This window comes from Lissotriton vulgaris, unplaced genomic scaffold (assembly GCF_964263255.1).
Source record: "Lissotriton vulgaris unplaced genomic scaffold, aLisVul1.2 SCAFFOLD_10333, whole genome shotgun sequence".
NCBI lineage: Eukaryota > Metazoa > Chordata > Amphibia > Caudata > Salamandridae > Lissotriton > Lissotriton vulgaris.
In genome coordinates, this window is record NW_028245574.1 from 3963 (window position 1) to 24385 (window position 20423).

A 20423-nucleotide genomic window follows, 5' to 3' on the forward strand; every position below is an offset into this window, starting at 1 on the left:
TTGGTATGCGTACTAACAACGCGGTCATTGTAACGATCGCTTTGTAATGTCATGCAATCTAATCGCATGCATTGTAAACAGCGATATTCTCTAATATAGGCTCAGGTAGTCACCTAACCCTTCACCTATATTCTCCCTACCGTTACACTAGATAACAATTCTTAGTACTGACCTTTTACCTAGCTACGGTACCTAGTTACGGTACTGTCCAAAGATTATTTAACATTGAGACAGCAACAGTATTTTTTTAATTTGAATTTAGTCTTTATTGTTTAGTTAATTAAAACCATAACAAATTTCCTTTGCAATATACAACCAAGATTAAAATAAAATTGCCTTAAAAGAAATCACACAAGAATTTACAATAAAAGACTTTAAAACCTGAAAACCTGAAACCTGATTCTAAAAGAATATCTTTCCTAAAACCTTAAAATAGAAACTTCCTTCAGAATATGCTCTCTATCCTGAAAAGTCTTAATGATGTAATATGATCATTCATGGGCTTGCTTTCAAGTGTTTTTCAAAGGCCAACAAAAACTTTACCATCTTACAATTTATTTGGGGAGCTGTTGAGTCCAAGCCACCAATGACTGCAGTCCTGCATGTGCGTATTCTCTTAACCAGAAAAATTGTCTTTAAGAAAAACGCACGCTCCTTATTCAGCTTCTTACAGTGGCATATTATGTGAATTAAATCTTCCTTTGTGTTACCGCAAAGACGACAATCAACAGAATCGATGTGCTTCCAGGTAGGCTCATCGGCAAGAGTTTGAAATTTGCAGAAGCGCAAGGGTATAAGTCTTTTTTTAATAAAAATAGAATAAGTTGTGTCCAAATATGCCGCCGGGGTAAGAGTTTTGTAACTATTGATCACAGTCCATGACAGCAACAGTACTTTTATATTGGGTCTCTGGTTGCAAAGTCACTAATTCTCTAATCACTTCTATACTTGAAACATGGGTAATGGAAATGGATTGGGATAAGAAATTATAGGAGCTTTTTGCTCAAAGGTTGGGTGTGCTTAAGAAAGTTAATGGGATCTGGGGTAATACAAGCGGTGAAACAGATGCTTGCTAATGAATTTCTTTCAATACTCCCCTACAAAGGTATGCGTACTAACAACGCGGTCATTGTAACAATCGCTTTGTAATGTCAGGCAATCTAATCGCATGCATTGTAAACAGCGATATTCCCTAATATAGGCTCAGGTAGTCACCTAACTGTTCACCTATATTCTCCCTACCGTTACACTACATAACAATTCTTAGTACTGACCTTTTACCTAGTTACGGTACTGTCCAAAGATGACATGGGGTCATGAATGATTAGTGATGAATGATTAGATTTCTGCACTTTTTTGTATTTTGTATTGTGGTTGAGATGAATTAAGGTGTATTGTGAAATGGTTTGTACTGGATTTTTGGATACCTGATTATAAATAAAAGAAACATTTTTAAAGAAAAAAAATAAAAGTCTAAATCTGTTATGGGCAAGCACAAGTACATTTTCGAGTGGTAATGGGTGGACAACACTCCAATATTTCATGAGGTCTAGCGTAAAGTATTTTTCTAAGGTGAAAATAATTCCTTGATGGAAAAACTAACCAAAAAAAGCTTAAATGTTCAAATGCACATTAATATCAAATTCATGCATGCAGAATCTGCACCATGTAGAAATCCATTGTCTGCATCTTTTGTGCATTTAATTACCATTAGAAATATTCTACTGGAATTCATTGTCAGGAAGCCCTAGTAGGTTCCTCTGCTCGGACTAAGTTTCGATTTCACTGTGTGAACTGAGCAGAATGCTATTAAAGTTAGATTATTTCTTACAATGCATACTTAAAAAAATTGCAGAGACAGTGGTGCAACATTGTATGACATACCTGAAAAATCCCAGGATCCCCAGCCTGTACTGGACTGCCACCACAATCACATTTTCATAGGCCGATAAGGCAGATCCATCATACATCGATGCTCCTTCGCACACCAAGGCACCTCCATGGATCCAGACCATCACCTGAAAAATGCAATTACAGAGAAAGTTATGACGAATTGCAAATTTGCAAATTAGCTACTTGTGGTTCTATCTATCTATCTATCTATCTATCTATCTATCTATCTATCTATCTATCTATCTATCTATCTATCTATCTATCTATCTATCTATCTATCTATCTATCTTTCTATCTATCTATCGCCTCTCATTTATCTATCTATCTCTCTTTCAATCAGCTATCTATCTATCTCCCTAAGCAACAAAGGTTAAAGGGACATTATAGTTAGGAGAAAATGTCAGTTAAAACCTACCATTTTAAACTAACTAAACCACTTAAATTTACCCGTTATAGTTATATCAAGTAACTATACTTCGAGCTCTGAAGTAACTATAACTTGTGCACCGCAACACAAGCTGACCGGTCTACTGATCCCAAGCTCCTATGGACTATGAAGGATTCAACAACACAGGAGGAGGTGGGTTCCTACATCCCCCGAGCCCAGAGCTGCCCTCTCACTCAGTTTGAGGTCAATTGAAAGTGGAAATGCTTGTTGGCAATTCTGCAGCAAGTACATTGGGCTCCAAGTAGCCCCAAACTCTGGCAACTTCTCCTTCAAAGATCTTTAACCACATCACACCCTGTGCTCCATGGCCTGTAAAAATGCAAGGTCCTCCTGCGACTTTAGTGTCTTCGACCTGTGGGTCCTGTGGAGGGTCAACAATGACTTCTTTGGCCTCCCCTGATTACCCTGGGCATGCACTGATTCCCCTGCTTGTGGTGGGTCTCCTGGTCCTTGCTGGTCCTCTTCCTGTAACTTGTTGAATTTCTGCATGATATGCTTTTGCCAAGGTTTGTTGGTGCCCCCGCCGGACACCAACCCCTCAGCACTCAACATTCTTCATGGGACAGCTCGTATCCGGCTCCTGATCATCCTCAGCATTGCCTGGTCCCCACAGCTTCAGAGTTAAGTTCATCAACATCTATCCTGAAGCACCCAACATCAGTGGACATTGGTCTACTAAGCCCCTGGTCACTCTCAAGTGACCCAGACTCTGTTCCCTCTGCTGTCACGCACCCTCCATCAAGAATCCACATTGGGATTCCCATGGACACGTTCTCCTCTTCCAGCAGTGGCACTTTTCTGAAGTCCTCCATTGGGATTAATGGCGGTTTCCAACGCCACTTCACACCTCTGCACCTGGCTCCCCTGGGATAGGTAACTTGGGTACCACAGTATCCCCGGGTGGGGTGGCTCTCCACTCTTCTGTCTTTCGCGGGGTTTCTTGAGGGTCCACTGGGACGGGTCCTTAATTTTTAAAAATCCAACCGCAACTTATACGTAGAGTTGTACGGAGCCCGCGGTCGTGTTCTCACACTGCACGCGCACTCCGTGGGGTCCCTGTATACTTACCTTAGGTGGTTCTATTGTAATGATGAAAGATGCGTAGTCAGGGTCTTGTAGATACACAAGTATATTTATTCTTAAGTTACAGGAAGATGGTAAGTTCAATAAGTGCCTTAATAGTTGCCCCAGTTAATGCCCCACCAGGAGCAGCCTCCTGGCTGCTCAGCCATCCAGATCAACTGACACTCCACTCATACAAACACACTCCAACATTCTACATGACCTCATCACAAGCTGAGCAGGTAGGCAGAGAACTATTGAAAGGAGAGTGCAGCAGGTAAAAGGAAGACTACAACAGGTTCCTTGGGTCCCCAGGGATTCTACAACCTCTCAACATTGTCCTGAATCAAATTGTGGTACTTATATGACTTTCTTAGTATATGGTTTGGTTTCCCCCGGGGCCCACTGTGTATTAGTGATATTTACTTTAATAACTTTGCTATAATATTGTGTGTTTTGTGTATATATCCGTGTGGGAGACACTGGAACGTACTAGACAGTATTATATATTAAATACATATTTTTATAAATACCTTGTGTGGTTCTCTTTCATTTAATCTATACCATAAGATTGCATTCTGGTAAAACAAGCTGCTTTACACTCCTTCAAGATTAAGCCTGAAGGCTGCTCTCCACAGCTACCCTTTGGATACCTTTCTAAGGTGTCTGAGACCGCTTGAATCATCATAAGGGTTGTCTGGACTCGTGCAAGGTGCCCACTTACATAAGTGGACATCATATACCAGGCCAGCTTCTCACACCAGAGTTTTACAGCAGCTTCACGTCAGCATTCTAATGAATAACCTGAGTACTAACTTTCTGTATTTATGACAAAAGTGTGGAATACCTGAACACCATCTTGGTGGACTCAAAGCTGTAAAACTGAAAGCATTCCTACAGTGGATACTGCAGTGAATGAACAAAGGAGAGTTATTTGTCATAGAAATGATGGTTATAGCTTTAGAAGCCAAAACCAAGACATTTTCGATGAATTCTCAAATATCTTCCTCATCAATGTCAGTGAAAGGTTCTAACTTGCAGAAAGAAACATGCTTCCAACACCAGTAGCAGTCCGTCAGTTAACTCCCTAGTAATCAACTGCAGTTTCACAAGAGAGTTCTAAAGAACAACTACAGCACTAACATTTTGTATTCACAAGTGAGACACTGATGAATACCATTTTGTTGGCGTAGGAGCTACTGAATTAAAAGACCTACTGTGGAACAGGCTGAAGTAAATGAGCATTAATATGTTAATGTGAATATGTCACAAGTGAGTTAAACATTTAAGGGCAGGTATGGGCTTTTAGTAATTTGAGGCATAATATATTTTTTAAGGGACTAAAATAGTTAAAGAGGGAGACAGCTGCATAAGTATAGCATCCTCTTTCCACCTTTGACCCTGATCCATTCTTCTAAGTCACTTAGTAGTGTCTTAATTTTAAAATATAAGACTTTTGGTAAGCTAACTTTGCGCACAGTGGTGGCTGGGCAACCGCAGAGGGATGCCAATAGATGATTAGGTGCAGGCCCAAAGGCAAACTGCCCACTGCAAGTATACAAATAGGTGTGTATGTGTGTAGTTCTGTTTTGTAATGTTCTAAATGTACGCTAATAACTGGATTATACCTTACACTTACACAGGTTGCACTCTACATGCTTCTGATATATGACAACATAACATGGTCTACATGAAATAATATATTCAAATATAACATCATGTTGTGTATTTCTTCATTTTATCCACATTGATAGCAGCACTACACGCTTAGTAGAAAAAGTCAATTTCATAGTGCCACCTAAGGGTGAGAGACAAATATGTTCTACCATTTTCTTAGGGGTTCCAAATCGAAAGCCACCATTTTTCTCCTGTAAGCACTGAAAATAAAATGTACCTTTGTCTTTGTTTCACGCAACTTTCAGCTAACTTGTTTCCTTGATGTACTTCGAACTCTTTTTGAAGATGTTATAGTTGCAAACACAATCAAATACTCGCAGAGCATATGCAACATTCATGCTCTTATTATTGCAAAACATGCAATTACAAACATTATAACTATGCTTATATATTCAATTACATACCATATTACACTTAGCACTTAGAAAGCAACGACTATGATTTTAGTATTATTTAATGGTTTAATTGTGTGTTGGTATTTAATTGAATGTTAATGTTGGATGATTTTATTTATGGGTATCAATATGCTGAGGTAAAGATTATTGCATTTGGTGTGTGAGTTCTGGTCTGTATGGCTGTTGTGGAAGGTATTGAATGATGCAATCCATAACTTTATTTGAAACTATAACTGCACTTTTCTGAGTTTTTAAACATAATAAGACCAAACATAACTTCCCTTTAATATTTATTTTTTCGAGGGATGCTTGGTTGCTTTTTCATCATATACCCGATCCAAGATATCTGTGTGCTCAACCTTCCCTTGGTGGTCAATCCCGTGTTCTGCATAGCTGTTCTGCATAGCTTTTGGATGCATGCGGTTGGGGTTGTCCATAGGGTGTAGTTGGAGACCAGGACCTGCACTCAGTACTTAAGGCTGGGTTGGCTGCAGACTCTCCTGCAATGGGGGTGTCAAGTGTTGCTGCTCAAGGCCAAAGGGCGTTCCTTTCACCCAACCTTCTGCAGGTGGATCAACCTCTGCTGCACAAGGCCTTCAGTCATGCATAGCGAGAGTTGACCACAGGGCCTGGTCTCTGGCCTGGCCCAAAGCCCACCTGTCACATACCAAACGATTTTTTTCTTGTTTTTTATCTTTCTTTTTTTCCTTTTTTTCGATTTGAGAGTCCAAACACAATTTTTTTTAAAAAATATATTTTGATTTGGATTAGGATCAGCGGTTCCAAAATGGAGAGAGCTCCACCAATCAGATTGGCTTTTTTTATTTTTACTTTTTGGATTTACAAGCACCATAAAGTGCTTATTTACTAATAACTGTGATAGGGTTTAATGAATCAGCACAAAATGTGGTCCTATAGCATGGCTTCCTTAGCCATAGTATATAGAATTTCAGGCAAATCCAACTGGGGGCACAGTCCCCAGAGGGGGAGGGAGTATAAAAAAGTGTTTATTAGCTATTAATTTACTGACTTGTTGCAGACTGTCAACCCATGATGTGCACGGCCTGTTTTAACAGGTTTCCAGACCAAACTTTGATACCGCAGACTTGAAATTAACAATAGGAGCTAATCATCAGTGATGTCATTTGAGATGTCATCAGTGGTGTAGTCAACGATGTAATTTAAAATATCACAAATGATGTAATATGTAAGGTGAGGCACAAGTGGTCGATAGTTCATTAAACTACAACTAGCAAATATCAGCGGTTTTCGGATTTAATACATTCATTCTTTTTCCAGTTTCAGTAGATTCATTTTTTCACGAATCTTGCGAGGTTTTCTTTTGCATCTATTGAGTGGAGGACAATTATACATTGTTTTATGTGCCACTCATTTTGACAACATTCTCTAAAGTTCTTGTATCAATAAATGTGTCCAACATGACTAAGGGAGGTCTTGGTACAGGGATCTCCAGAGCACTTTGATAGGAATATTTTATATAACAAAATCCCAAGCTCCTGAAGCTCACCTAGATCGTCTTATTGCAGCGTGGTCTCTGCATTGTATTGAAGTATTCTTTATTGTTTAGGATTTATTACACTCATTAGGACAAGAAATTGTTGTTTTTCTTACTGGCAGTCTAGCCTTCTGGCCAGTAGTTGCTGGAGTATAAATGTTAAGGTACAGGCAATCTTCCGATTGTGTCAGTTCAGGCATTCCAATATGCAAAACCTCTTGTAATTTTATTGACATGTTCATGTTTTGCACGCACCTGAAAAGGAAAAGAGCATGAATATGAGTGAGCAGAAATGTAATTCCAAATATTATTGGTAGTTTGACTATATTGTTATTCACAACAACAACAATCACCATAATAATAACAATAATAATACTGTTGTTACTCTTCTTTTTTTCTTTATATGGTTATTATTTTTGCATAAATGTCCAGGCGATCTGGCTTCCAGTTACTAATTGGAAAGCTGGTATCAGTTCGATTCCTAGCATTAGCAACCTTAGCTGAGTCACCAGATGGCTAAAACCGACAGTGTTGTGTGTAATCATTAATGTATCATTTAAGCAATGTTAATTCTCTGTGTTACCCTGTAACAATCTTTTTTTTAGTATTCTTGTACAGCATTGTGTTATTATGTTTTGAACTTCTGTAACTGTGTATTCTATGTTTTGACTCTTGTTTGTACTGGTTCAAATAAAAAAAAGGAAGGTGCAGCAGGAAGGGCGGCACTCATTGCACCATATCATCAGGCCATAAAAAAAAGAAAAAAAAAAGAAAAAAAAATGTCCAGGATTTGTATAACTGGAAAAGGTTGGTTCTACACATTTGTGCAAGTTAGAGTGGTCAGAATCCGTGAGAGAAGGTTGTAAAGTTTTGAGAAAAAAAACAACAAGGTATTGTCCAATGGAATACATCTTGAAGTGGTAAGTAATGAAGAGGAGCTTCAAAAGGTCATATTGTTTTGTTTTGGCTGCAATGATCTGACAGCCTCGTTGAAGACCCGGTGGATACTGCATAATAAATGTAACTGTCTACATTTGATATGCATTTTCTCGGGAGTCAGTGGTTGCTGGGAAGTATATATGGTGGGTACTGTTGAGTACCATTAGTGTCTTAGAGCCCCAGGAGGTATTGCACTCAATAGATAAGCAAATTACTCTCTTTGTAGAATTGACTCTCCAAGAGTAGTGAGAGGAGCAGTGAAGGTTTGTTTCTGATGGTGGTGAAGGATTTGGAATTCAGACACTTTGGCACAAATATTTACGACCTATGGGGGAGATTTAGAAGAAAGTGACGCATCTCTTGAAATGCGTCACTTTCCCTGCGCCACATTGAGAAACTCTTACGCCACCATGGATGCGCAGTATTTACAATGCGGTGCACAATGGCACAAGTATTGACAGATGCGTCAGAAATTCTGATGCATCTGTTTGAGCAAAATTCACACATTGCTGGAGTCATGTCGCTAGCATGAAGCAACCCCAGCAATGCATGGGGAGGCCTATCCTCATTGTGCTGCGTTACTCCTTACACCTGCTCCAAGCAGGCATAGGGTTTTGACGCAGTGGCGTCCTAGAAATGGCGCAGTGAAATCCTGTAGATTTCACTGCATCATTTCTACGAGGCTTTTTTGCATGGGAATTCCACCCTGCAAACATTATACCTGACGCAGGTATAATGTGACACAAGGCTTTACAACGTGACGCATCTCCCTAGATGCATCACATTGTAAATGGGCTGCATTTTTACGCAGCCGCTGTATCAAAAGAAGTGACGTAACGGCGATGCAAAAATTACACAAGGGGCTTGTAATTCTGCCCCATTATATACATTGTCATGTCAGATGTATATAATTGTATATCATTTTCAAAGAACAGGGTTCTGATTCCTGTTTTGGCAACCTCTCAAACATTGATTTCATAGCCTATAAAGCTATACATTGGGATCTGCCCTGCCACAGAAGCACGATGGACCTTCTGTCCTTTACATATATATATATGCAAGAAATGTTTCTCAAAGTGGGTTACATTTTCACTACCCACATTAAAAATGTCCCTGATGAACCCAATGTTTTCTCTTTGCACCAGTGAGCATTTGAAGTTGTTTTGTGCAAAACTGCCATGATTTACATGCACCAAAGAGAAGCTGCTGTAAACTGTGGTGGCCACTGCTCTACGGGGCATATCAAGAAGGGGTGGCGATAATATTATTGCCGCTTTAGAGCCTGTTTTCGGGCGAAAAGCGGCGATAATATTATCACATTATCAACAAGGACACGCTAGCGCGTGTTTCCTTGCAATATCGTCAATTGTCAGCACGCCTCCCATCGCATCGCTAATGAGATGCCAAGGAAGCATGCCTGACAATACTCCCTTGGGAAAATATCGCTAACCCAGCTTAGTCATATTGACAACGAGGGTTAGCGATATTTAAAATCACGTTAAGTATGCCTTAACGCAGGAATTTAACGTCTGTTAAATTCCTGACTAAGGCATACCTAACATAGGAGGTGGATTGTGTGGCTAAGACCACATGTCCTGTCATTCCTACAAATCAGTCAATTGGGCAGCGAATACAGAGAAAACACTACAACACGTGATATTGACTATGATATGACTGACCTCTGCCTTGGTTATAAGTGGCGGAGATGGCTGCAAATCCAGTGAGATGATCAAAACAATCAAGCAACAAAAATGAACAAGTTTACCATTTTAACTTCAAGGTAAAACGGGTATCAAATGTATAGTTTGAAAAGCTGTTGTGTCTAGTGAACTGGGCTACAACAGAGCCATCTGGTGCTCATCAGACAAATGGTAACATTCTCTGACACAGAAGATCACAAAGGAAGGCCCCAAGGTTTGTACATTTGATGAAGCCAAAGGAGACTGAAACATTACAGGAAGTGGAAATGTCTCAGACAGTAGTGTCAAAACTGGTCCCAATTATCCAAAAGAGCAATCCTGAAGTCAGGTGACAGGTATTTTTAGAGGATAGGTTCCTGCTTCAGAACCTTCCATCTTTTCACCTGCAGATGTTAAAGACACAGCACAAAGGGCTGTTGAGTTAATATGAGTAATTCTCGGCCCCAAAATGTCACTGTTGTGTGATGATGCTCGCTCCCTTTCAAAGAATCGTGTAGGGTTATGAAGGTAGACAGAAAGTGATAACAGGTAAATTTGTCATAGATTACATTGGAGGGTAGGCAGTTGCATCCCTGATGTCGTTCCAAGGTTCTGCAGGCTTTGGAGGAGAAAATCGCAGTGGTCCAATTGGTGGTTTTGCAAAAGGGATTCCAAAATAACCATCCACAGCTTGATTTGTCTCCTTCACACTCAGACGTTTTCCTTTGAGTTTCCCATAATTGGTTGTTACAATCGGCGATGGTGCATCCCCACGTCCTGCACAAAAAATACAAATACTTAGTCTCTTCCAAGACACAAGAGAAGAATCACATTTTTTACCTCACTTTTGTCTTCTTGTAGCTATTTCTCGGAATGCGTTTCCGGTAGACCCCTGAACCAATATTGCATTGAAGTTTCACATTGCAGAATTCCCTAATATCATGCCTCCTCAGAACTAGCCTTTGCTTGTTCCATTTTCAAGATTTAACTTCAAAACTCTTTGTATTTCTCCTGTCTTTTAGTGGAACTTTAAGGTGTACTAGAAAAATCTCTGGGATTACAGAAGTTCTATTATGGAAATTCAAGGACGGATTTCACTCGATTTTAGTGCAAGCGCACCATGAGTTATATTACATAAAGGTAGTAATGTCCCCCTCTGTGCTGCGGCTCATTCTAAGTGGGTTCTTCAGGCATGGACTGAGACACTGTACCCTATTTAAGATCATGCAGTCTACAGAGTGCTGGCTTCGTTCTGCTCTCTGAATAGTACATAAGTCAAAGGCAGACCAGCTTTTTGAAGCCACTGGTCTGCCTTTCACTGCATGTAGCAACATGACCTGCGTTTCAAAGGGGGGTGGGTGGGGTACAGAGATTCCCCTGCAGACAGGTACAATGAGTGTCTTCACTTGCCTGGAGGAGGATGGCTGGGGAGACTCAGATTAGTGTGCCCCAGCCAAGGGGTGGCCCAGAGGGATGGACTGACTGTGTGCCACTTCTATGTGGTGCATAGTTAGTGCACCTCCCGCCTCTTTGTAACTTCGTCTGCACTGTAATATGTAGCATAGTGTAGGTGCAAAGATCCCCTCATTGAATGGGCTCTTGTATTTAGAGCCGGCATCATTGATATTACAGAAGGTGTGGCGTAAAAGTCTGTGATTCCTTCCGTAATACGAAAGTGCCCCAGAGCCACTAAAAGAGTGCACACCGAACTTAGCACTCGTGGCATTTTGGTCCTGATGTACTACCATTTATTGCGCTTGCAAATGGGCAATCGGCCCGTTTCGATCACAAAATATGTCTGCCCTATTTACAAACCCTATTTTCCTTGCCAGTAACCTATCATCGACTCACAAAATAGGGTTTGCGACTCGCTATTAGGAAGAGGCGTGCCAAGAGCATCCCTTCCTAATAGCGATTAGCACTTCAAAGTAAGATTGAGGCCTCATAACACTGCCAGTTTGCCACCCATTTCAAATGGGTGGCAACCCACTCGCCAACGGTAAGGGGTAAGTCCCCTTTGTGACTGGCATTGAAAATATTTTTTAAGAGCAGGCAGTGGTCCTTAGGACCACTGCCTGCTCTTAAAAAATGAATCTGTAACATTTAATTTTTCTTTTTTAAATGCATCCTGTTTTCCTTTAAGGAAAATGGTTTACATTTAAAAAACAAAAAACTGCTTTATTCAAAAAGCTTTCAGAGACTAGGTGGTCTGGTGACCCCAACAGGCCACCATCCCTGGAAGTGCTAGCCATTCCTACTGGGGTCGCAGATTTCACCTGCCTCATGCATATTAATGTACCAGGCAATTTGAGACCCCATTATGAATCTCAAACAGTGTCTGAGACATTGTTGTACATTCCTATTTGCAAAACAACGCAGTTTGCGACTCGCAGATTGATAGGGTCGTACATCTGGCCCTTTCTATATTAAAGTCTAAGAAGTACAACACATGGACTTACTTTAATATTTGTACAATTGGGACCATTTACATTTGTTCTCCATACTTAATATGCCTTTAAATTCTGCAATAATCTTTCATACTCTGAATTTCATAACTTTCTCACTTACAATCGTTAAAAACAGCTGCAAACTTCTGGATTGAATATTTAAATCTCTGTTGGATTCTGTGGACCAATTGTACAAATTGTACAAAAATGTGAGAGAAATAGTTGTGTGATCCTATGGTGGTTAATAGGTAAATTCTAAAGCTGTAGATGAAAAAATTGTTGTCAGCAAACATTTGTGCAAAACATTAGTCCATCTCACCCATAGCCTATTACAGTGCTGTGCAGTTGCATGGATCAGGAATAAGGAACTATTACATGCTGCTGATCTGTGTTGGTGAACCACCTGATCTTGGGAGGAATAGTTTTGTTTTTCAGTAGAGTTGTGAGAGATTGTATGATTTTTTTTCGTAACTTTTCTCAAAATTGCATGAATGTTGTAAAAATAGAGCTTGCCAGTATCTTAAATGACATTTTCACTTGAGGGAACACTTCAGTTAAAAACAAATCTGGTGAAACACCAGCAAGAGAATGGTTTGAGCAGAAAATATTTCTCCCAATGTTTTCTGCTTGAACCAGTCTGCACTGTGCCAAAATCCTGTGGAAGTGCACAATCAGATCATCCAAGATTTAGCAATTTCGTAACCTGAAAAATAATTGCGAAAAAAACCTGTGAGTTTTACAAAAGTCCCTGCAAAATCTTGAAACCAACTTTGAAACTTGGTTAAATCCTCCTCCGATTGAACCCGCGCTAGGTCATTATAACAATGGTGGGTAGGAGCAGTGGTGATGCCAGCTATCGGGAGTGGTGGGGCGGGCAAACCGCTGCTGGGGAAAAAACCATACTACACTACATGCAAAATATACATGACAAAAAAAATCACTTACCTGCAGCAGCGGTTTCTACACTTGGGCGGGGTAGCATCACCCCCCGACCACTCGGTGCGAGCTGAGCAGAAGAAAATAAAATGACAATGAAAAGATTTCATTGCCATTTAATTTTTTACCATGGTGCTAGCTGTAGCAGCCAGCCTGCTCCGAGCCAATAGACATTACGGGGTGTGTCCTCTACTGCCGATTGGCAGCAGAGGACAGGAGCAGTGGCAGGCTGGATCCTCCAAAGTACGCATATCACTTTGGACGGCTGTCTTGCGCCGTCTAAAGTGACATTGCCACTTTGAAGTTCTCCACCTAGCTGTCTTAGGCAGCTGGGTGGAGACCAAGCACAGACCTAAAGGGCCTGAAGGAGCTTCCAGCCAGGATGCTCCATCCAATCCTCGCACTGCAGACTAGTGCCGTAATTTGCTTAGCAAGTTGGCTGGTCCCGTGCTGCAGGAAAGAGGAAGATCGGGTCCAGAATGAGGAGGGCGGTCAGAAGAGAGGTGTTTTTCTTCTCTCTCTCACTCTGTGTAGCGTGTGAAACCACTACATGCTTCCTGCAGGCCCAGACAACCCCTGAGAAGTGCAACACAAGACGCCAGGCCATTATCACCTACTAGAAAAAGACTGGTGGAGACAGGGGCACAGCAGATATGCATGCTTCCTGTCCCCCTTTGACAGTACTTTCGCCTGGTGCCCACTCTTGTCCTCCCGGCTGGATCGCTTGTTTTAGCTCCCCTACCCATCTGCCTCTGGTAGTCCTCATTCTACCTAAGCTTCTGAGGAAATAGAAATTTTTAGGTAGCTAATGTGTCCCCCACTCGCACCCCATCCATACACACGTGTCCCATGTATGTTATGTAATTCCTTTTCCGTGCCTGCTAGAAAGACGCATATGCATTTGCGTCCAACGTTAACATGTCAGTTATACAGTTCTCCAAGAAAATCACGTTAATTAGGCTTCTAGGCCTATGGTGCCAACGTCTTTACATGGTGCACTTTTGAATCTCGCACACGTTTTCTCCATGTTTTCTTGCTCAGCCGAGCCAGACCCTTAACCGAGGCTCCGAGTTCTTTTCTGTCTCTGAAAGCTGCAGTTTAGGTATGCATCCCTGACCTCTACCTTACATCCTGCTCAGACGAGCGGTGCCCGGCTCGGCCTGGCCTGCCTGCCAAAATAGTGTTTTGCCTACAAGTTATCTGCTCATCCTCCTCGAAAACACATTCCAGTCTAGTGAAATAGGTAAACATGTTCCCGGCTGCAGAGCAAAGGGCCCAGTTCTCCTGTCTCCATGCAAGTGTTTTAATGAACCCGTTACCATGGTAGGCCCATGGCCCCCGCTCATTGCACCCAGACACGTATGCACGCACTAGCATTCAGTGATGAACGGCCTCTCCCCGAGAGACCTTTTACTTCAGACACTACATCCTCCAAACATAAGATACCAGATATGCTATAAGTGCAGGTCGTTCTGACATCCCAGACATTAGTCTCCTCTACTAGTGCTAAAGTCAAAGCCCCCAGCTCTCCCCAGCTACACGTCATGCTCAGTTGCGCGCGCATGTATGCCAAAGGTTTCTGCTGATTCTGCAAACTTTCTCTAAGCATCCACCCACTTGTGACGTTTCTTGTGACGTTTCTCTGACATGTCAAGTGCACGCCCATGTGTACGCCTTCTTACACACCTCCTGTTACGCACATGTGTTCTTATCTATCTCTTTTCACCTGTTACGCCTACTGTATTCATTTCAATTATACTGTTTTACTATATATAATGTGTGATGTTAATAAAATGTTGAATGTCCCTTCCTGAACCTTAGTGGTGATGGAACCCGATGTCCCATGCCTCGAGGCATTTCATTAAAGCCCTTATGACTCAGATACCACGGACTCTGCCTCTCATTTGATTGAGCTATCCTTATTGTCATTTAATGTATAGAAAAATAGTCTGGTAATTCTATTTACCACATAATCTGGCGCCCGAATAGGGACCCCCCCCTTCCCCACTCGCCGGCGATGTAACGCAGGCCCCTGACCCCTTCTACAGCCGTGACGGATCCAGTGCACACCTGCGGGTTTTCCTGCTATCTCCCTCAGGCCCACGGAGGAGACGGAGACTGCGGCCCGGCATCCAGACGAGGCGGTGAGGAATGCGGAGGATCCCGACCAGAGCCCCAAGTCGAGAGAGCAAGGTCCGAGGTATCCGGAGGCCCACCTGTTCCGTAGCGCATGCGTAGGAGAAATCGTAGCTGACGTAGTCCAGTCCAGTCCAGTTTCCGAGGCCTTCAGTTTTTGCTTCCCGGTGAGTACCGTTGTTGGGAACGCATCTAGACGGGTTCATTAATTTGTGCCCGGTCAAGACGGGTCTGGGTACACAGATCCGGTCCAGCCTTATGTCAAGCACCTGTTTTAGCGACACCATGTTACAGCAAACCTTTTACACTTTTTGTCACAGAACGCGATGGCACAGCATTATCTGTGCTCACACAAGACCAAGCAGGAAAACACAAGCCTTGTGCTTATTTTTCTAGTACATTAGATCCAGTGGCCCAGGCCCTGCCTGCGTGCCTCAAATCAGTTGCAGCAACAGCTCTAGCAATCAGACAAAGCGATTCAATAGTGTTAGGACATCCCCTGACAGTACAAGTTCCACACTCTGTGGAAGTTCTTCTGAACCGAACCCAGACACAACACTTGACCATAGATTTGATTTGATTTGATTTGATTTGATTTATCCATTTCTAAAGCGCACGAATGCCCGGAGGCGTTAGCAAGACTAGCAAGACTGACAGGATATGAATTGACATTGTTTCAGCCACACATAGAGATCAGACGTTGCAATACATTAAACCCTGCCACATTGTTACCCTCGAGCACAATTGACCCTACACCACATGACTGCGTGGAAGTCATCAATACAGTAACGAAACCCAGACAAGACTTGACAGACATTGAATTACCCGACCCAGACCTGACGCTTCATGTGGATGGTTCATGTATGAGAACAAGCACAGGAGAGTTAGTGGCCGCCTATGCAGTGACCACTGAAACTGAAGTCATAGAAGCACATCGTATTGACACATTGTCTGCCCAAGCAGCAGAGCTCATTGCTCTGACCCAAGCCTGCATCCGAGCCAAGAACCTGAAAGTAAACATATATACAGATTCACAGTATGCATTCGGAGTTGTTCACGACTTCGGTATCCTCTGGCAAAAAAGAGGTTTTTTAACTTCTCATGGCGCCAAGATACAGCATGGTCCCCTCATTCAAGCTCTGTTAGAAGCAATACACTTACCTGCATCCATTGCCATCATGAAGTGCAAAGCACATACGAAAGTCACAGACACTATTTCCCAGGGTAACGACCTGGCAGATCGAACAGCTAAACTCACAGCTCAGACTCAAAAAGACATACCGACTGATCCGACAAAGACTGAAGTATCATCACAGACACATTGTATGACAGTTAAGGATCCCACTCTAGATGTACTCGACATACAGACACATGCCACTCCAGACGAAATCAAGAAATGGACTGAACAAGGAGGGATCCAGACAGATCAGGGATGGATGACGAAGGGAAGAGCCACATGGTTCCTCCCCGACTCTATGGTTCAAGTTATCATTAATACAGCACATAGTCCAGCACACTTAGGAGAAAAAGCCATGTTAGACAGCATTCAGAATCTCTGGTGCAACAAGCATTTGCGTGCAGCAGCAAAACAGAAAGTGCGTACCTGCATGATCTGTTGTCAGTTCAATCCAGGCAAAGGCATTCCCGTGGACAAGGTGGATTCCATCCTCCTGACCATCCTTTTGAAGTCCTCCAGATGGATTATATCCAGATGGACCGATGTAGAGGATTCAAATATGTCCTCGTAGTTGTATGTGCCCTTTCCAGATGGACAGAAGCGTACCCAGTCCCAGATTACACTGCCGCGACCACTGCTAAGCAGTTGGTTCGTGAATTCTTCCCGCGATACGGCTTGCCCCGTGTCGTGTACTCAGATAATGGACAGCCATTCTCGTCCGAACTTATGAAACAGGTATCACTCCTGTTAGGTTACCAGTGGAAATTTCACTGTGTTCGACACCCCGAAGCAGCTGGTTTAGTCGAGCGGCACAACCAGACTCTGAAAACACGATTAGCAAAGGTCTGTGCAGAAAAAGGTGTAGATTGGATAGTAGCCCTGCCAGTTGCCCTCTTTTATATGCGCATGGTAGCTCATTCCAGAACCGGACTATCTCCCTATGAGGTAGTCTTCGGCAGACCTCCCAATATGTGGGGTACGCCTATGCCTCGTAAAATTACGGATGTCGACAGTAACATGCTGACAGATTACCTAGCTTCCTTGATGTCTGCACTACTATCTTGTCGTTTACAGGTCGCGGCTGCCTTCCCGGACAACACCCAAGTAAAACCGCATGAAATCGTTCCAGGGGATTATGTCTACGTCCGCAACTTCGATCGCACAAGCCCTCTGGAGCCAAGGTGGAAGCAGCCAAAGCTGGTGTTGATGACCACGAGGACCGCGGTGAAACTGGAAGGCCGTAAGGGGTGGCTCCACTCTAGCCACGTGAAGAGATTTTATGGACTGTGTCCAGAGACTGTAATCAAGGACTGCCCCGTTTCAGACACTGACTCTAAACTCCCCCTGCTAGAAAAAACTCTGCAGCAGGAGTACCGAGCTAAGCTGAGGTCTAGTAAGTCAGACAGCGTTTAATTGTTTAAGTCCCCCTCGGGTGAAGCGGTTAGACAGGTTTCTGACATGTATAAGATAGACCCAAGTAGTCAGAGAGATAGGCGAATTGAAAAGAGAGAAAAATATTGCAAACACTTGCATAGCAGATGCATCATAACGTTAATTTTCATGTTTATTCTGAGCATTTCGCTTATATGTATAAGCTTCATGTTACATGTTTTCTTTCCTCCTTTTGGTTCACATGCACATACTTTCTCTAATGACTCTGTAGAGCACACTTTCAGCGACCTGCCCCCTCATGAATTGTCCTATCGATTAGCAATGCGCAACAATACATTCATTCGTATGTTACACCATACTCACCAGACCAGCAATGCCACAAATTGCTGGGTATGTGGCCGACTCCCACCTTATCAGAAATACAAGGGAGCTCTGCCCCTCTTTCCCTACCCGTTTACACATAATGGTTCATGTGGAGCATGGTTTGCTTTAATGTCTTCTTTAGACAGTAAGTCCAAAGTTTCCCAAGGCAATTGGATATGGGGGAACCTGAATACAGTCATGAATAAAGCATGTTTCCCAGATGCAGACGGTCTTCCCCAAAGGAGAGGGACCGATCTAGAAAATGAAGTGTATGAATTAGGTAACTTTTCCCTCAATCTCATGATCCTGAACGTCCAGTCCGAGACTAATTCGAACTTGCCGTTTATAACAGTTTTGCCAGTGAAAGGCGAATTATGCGTTAGAAAGAATGGTTCAGTACATCTAGGACACAGTGATTGTAATACTGTGGTCGAATTCAGCGATAGAGGAAAGTCTACTTTCAAAGCCTCTCGCCATTCTTATTTTATTTGTGGTCAGACCGCTTATGTACATCTGCCCCCTGATTGGGATAGGACGTGTTATATTGCGTTCCTATTACCACCTGTTTTTCTAGCCCCACCTGATTATCATCGAAATACACGCCTTATGCATGTCAGACACAGAAGAGACCTCCCTCCTGTTATTGATTATTCCGAATCAGCATGGGACCAGTATAAGGATTATGTTAAAGGATACTTCTGGTTCATAGGTCCTGTCCAGAACAGTAAAATAATACGCAGGTTAACAAGAACCCTTGAAGTAGTAGTGAACGAAACTACTTTTGCTTTAGGTAACCTGACCGAAGAGCAATCTGCTATGAGAATTGTTGTTCTTCAAAATCGCCTTGTCCTTGACGTCATCCTGGCCGATAGGGGCGGGGCTTGTAGAGTGATCGGATCCAGTTGTTGCGTGTTTATTCCTAATAACGCGCCATCCGTGTATAAGGCCATAACACGGCTCCACGAAATTGCTCACCTGATACACCAGAATCCAGGCACCTGGACTTGGTCCGGTTGGCTCTGGAGTGTGATGTCCGCCTGGGGGTGGAAATTGCTATCATTCCTAGGAATAATACTACTTATCCTATTCAGTTGTTGTCTTTGTCTGCAATGTGGGCCAGCGATTTGCGGCTTATGCGCCACAGCTTGTATTCCCCGTCCAAGTTCACGTTCCCGTTCCCGAATAAAGAAAGAAGAGCAAATGATGTTATATGAACAGATAGATGGTCTCATGAGAATAAACATATCCTAAAGGGTGAAGTAGGGGCCAAGGAGGGAATGAGAAAATAGAAATTTTTAGGTAGCTAATGTGTCCCCCACTCGCACCCCATCCATACACACGTGTCCCATGTATGTTATGTAATTCCTTTTCCGTGCCTGCTAGAAATACGCATATGCATTTGCGTCCAACGTTAACATGTCAGTTATACAGTTCTCCAAGAAAATCACGTTAATTAGGCTTCTAGGCCTATGGTGCCAACGTCTTTACATGGTGCACTTTTGAATCTCGCACACGTTTTCTCCATGTTTTCTTGCTCAGCCGAGCCAGACCCTTAACCGAGGCTCCGAGTTCTTTTCTGTCTCTGAAAGCTGCAGTTTAGGTATGCATCCCTGACCTCTACCTTACATCCTGCTCAGACGAGCGGTGCCCGGCTCGGCCTGGCCTGCCTGCCAAAATAGTGTTTTGCCTACAAGTTATCTGCTCAGCCTCCTCGAAAACACATTCCAGTCTAGTGAAATAGGTAAACATGTTCCCGGCTGCAGAGCAAAGGGCCCAGTTCTCCTGTCTCCATGCAAGTGATTTAATGAACCCGTTACCATGGTAGGCCCATGGCCCCCGCTCATTGCACCCAGACACGTATGCACGCACTAGCATTCAGTGATGAACGGCCTCTCCCCGAGAGACCTTTTACTTCAGACACTACATCCTCCAAACATAAGATACCAGATATGCTATAAGTGCAGGTCGTTCTGACATCCCAGACATTAGTCTCCTCTACTAGTGCTAAAGTCAAAGCCCCCAGCTCTCCCCAGCTACACGTCATGCTCAGTTGCGCGCGCATGTATGCCAAAGGTTTCTGCTGATTCTGCAAACTTTCTCTAAGCATCCACCCACTTGTGACGTTTCTTGTGACGTTTCTCTGACATGTCAAGTGCACGCCCATGTGTACGCCTTCTTACACACCTCCTGTTACGCACATGTGTTCTTATCTCTCTCTTTTCACCTGTTACGCCTACTGTATTCATTTCAATTATACTGTTTTACTATATATAATGTGTGATGTTAATAAAATGTTGAATGTCCCTTCCTGAACCTTAGTGGTGATGGAACCCGATGTCCCATGCCTCGAGGCATTTCATTAA

The 20423-nt window shown here is 42.8% G+C and overlaps 1 protein-coding gene across 1 annotated transcript; it reads right to left on the minus strand.

Annotated features, from left to right (window-relative positions):
• Positions 1-1884: 1884 nt before the first annotated feature.
• On the minus strand, positions 1885-10386 carry LOC147666340 (cocaine esterase-like; the record flags this gene model as incomplete). The annotated part of the gene is made up of 3 exons (XM_086949118.1): positions 1885-2018; positions 7108-7246; positions 10179-10386. Coding segments are annotated over 3 exons (481 nt in total), but the record flags the coding sequence as incomplete, so codon positions are not given.
• Between the last annotated feature and the right edge of the window lie 10037 nt (positions 10387-20423).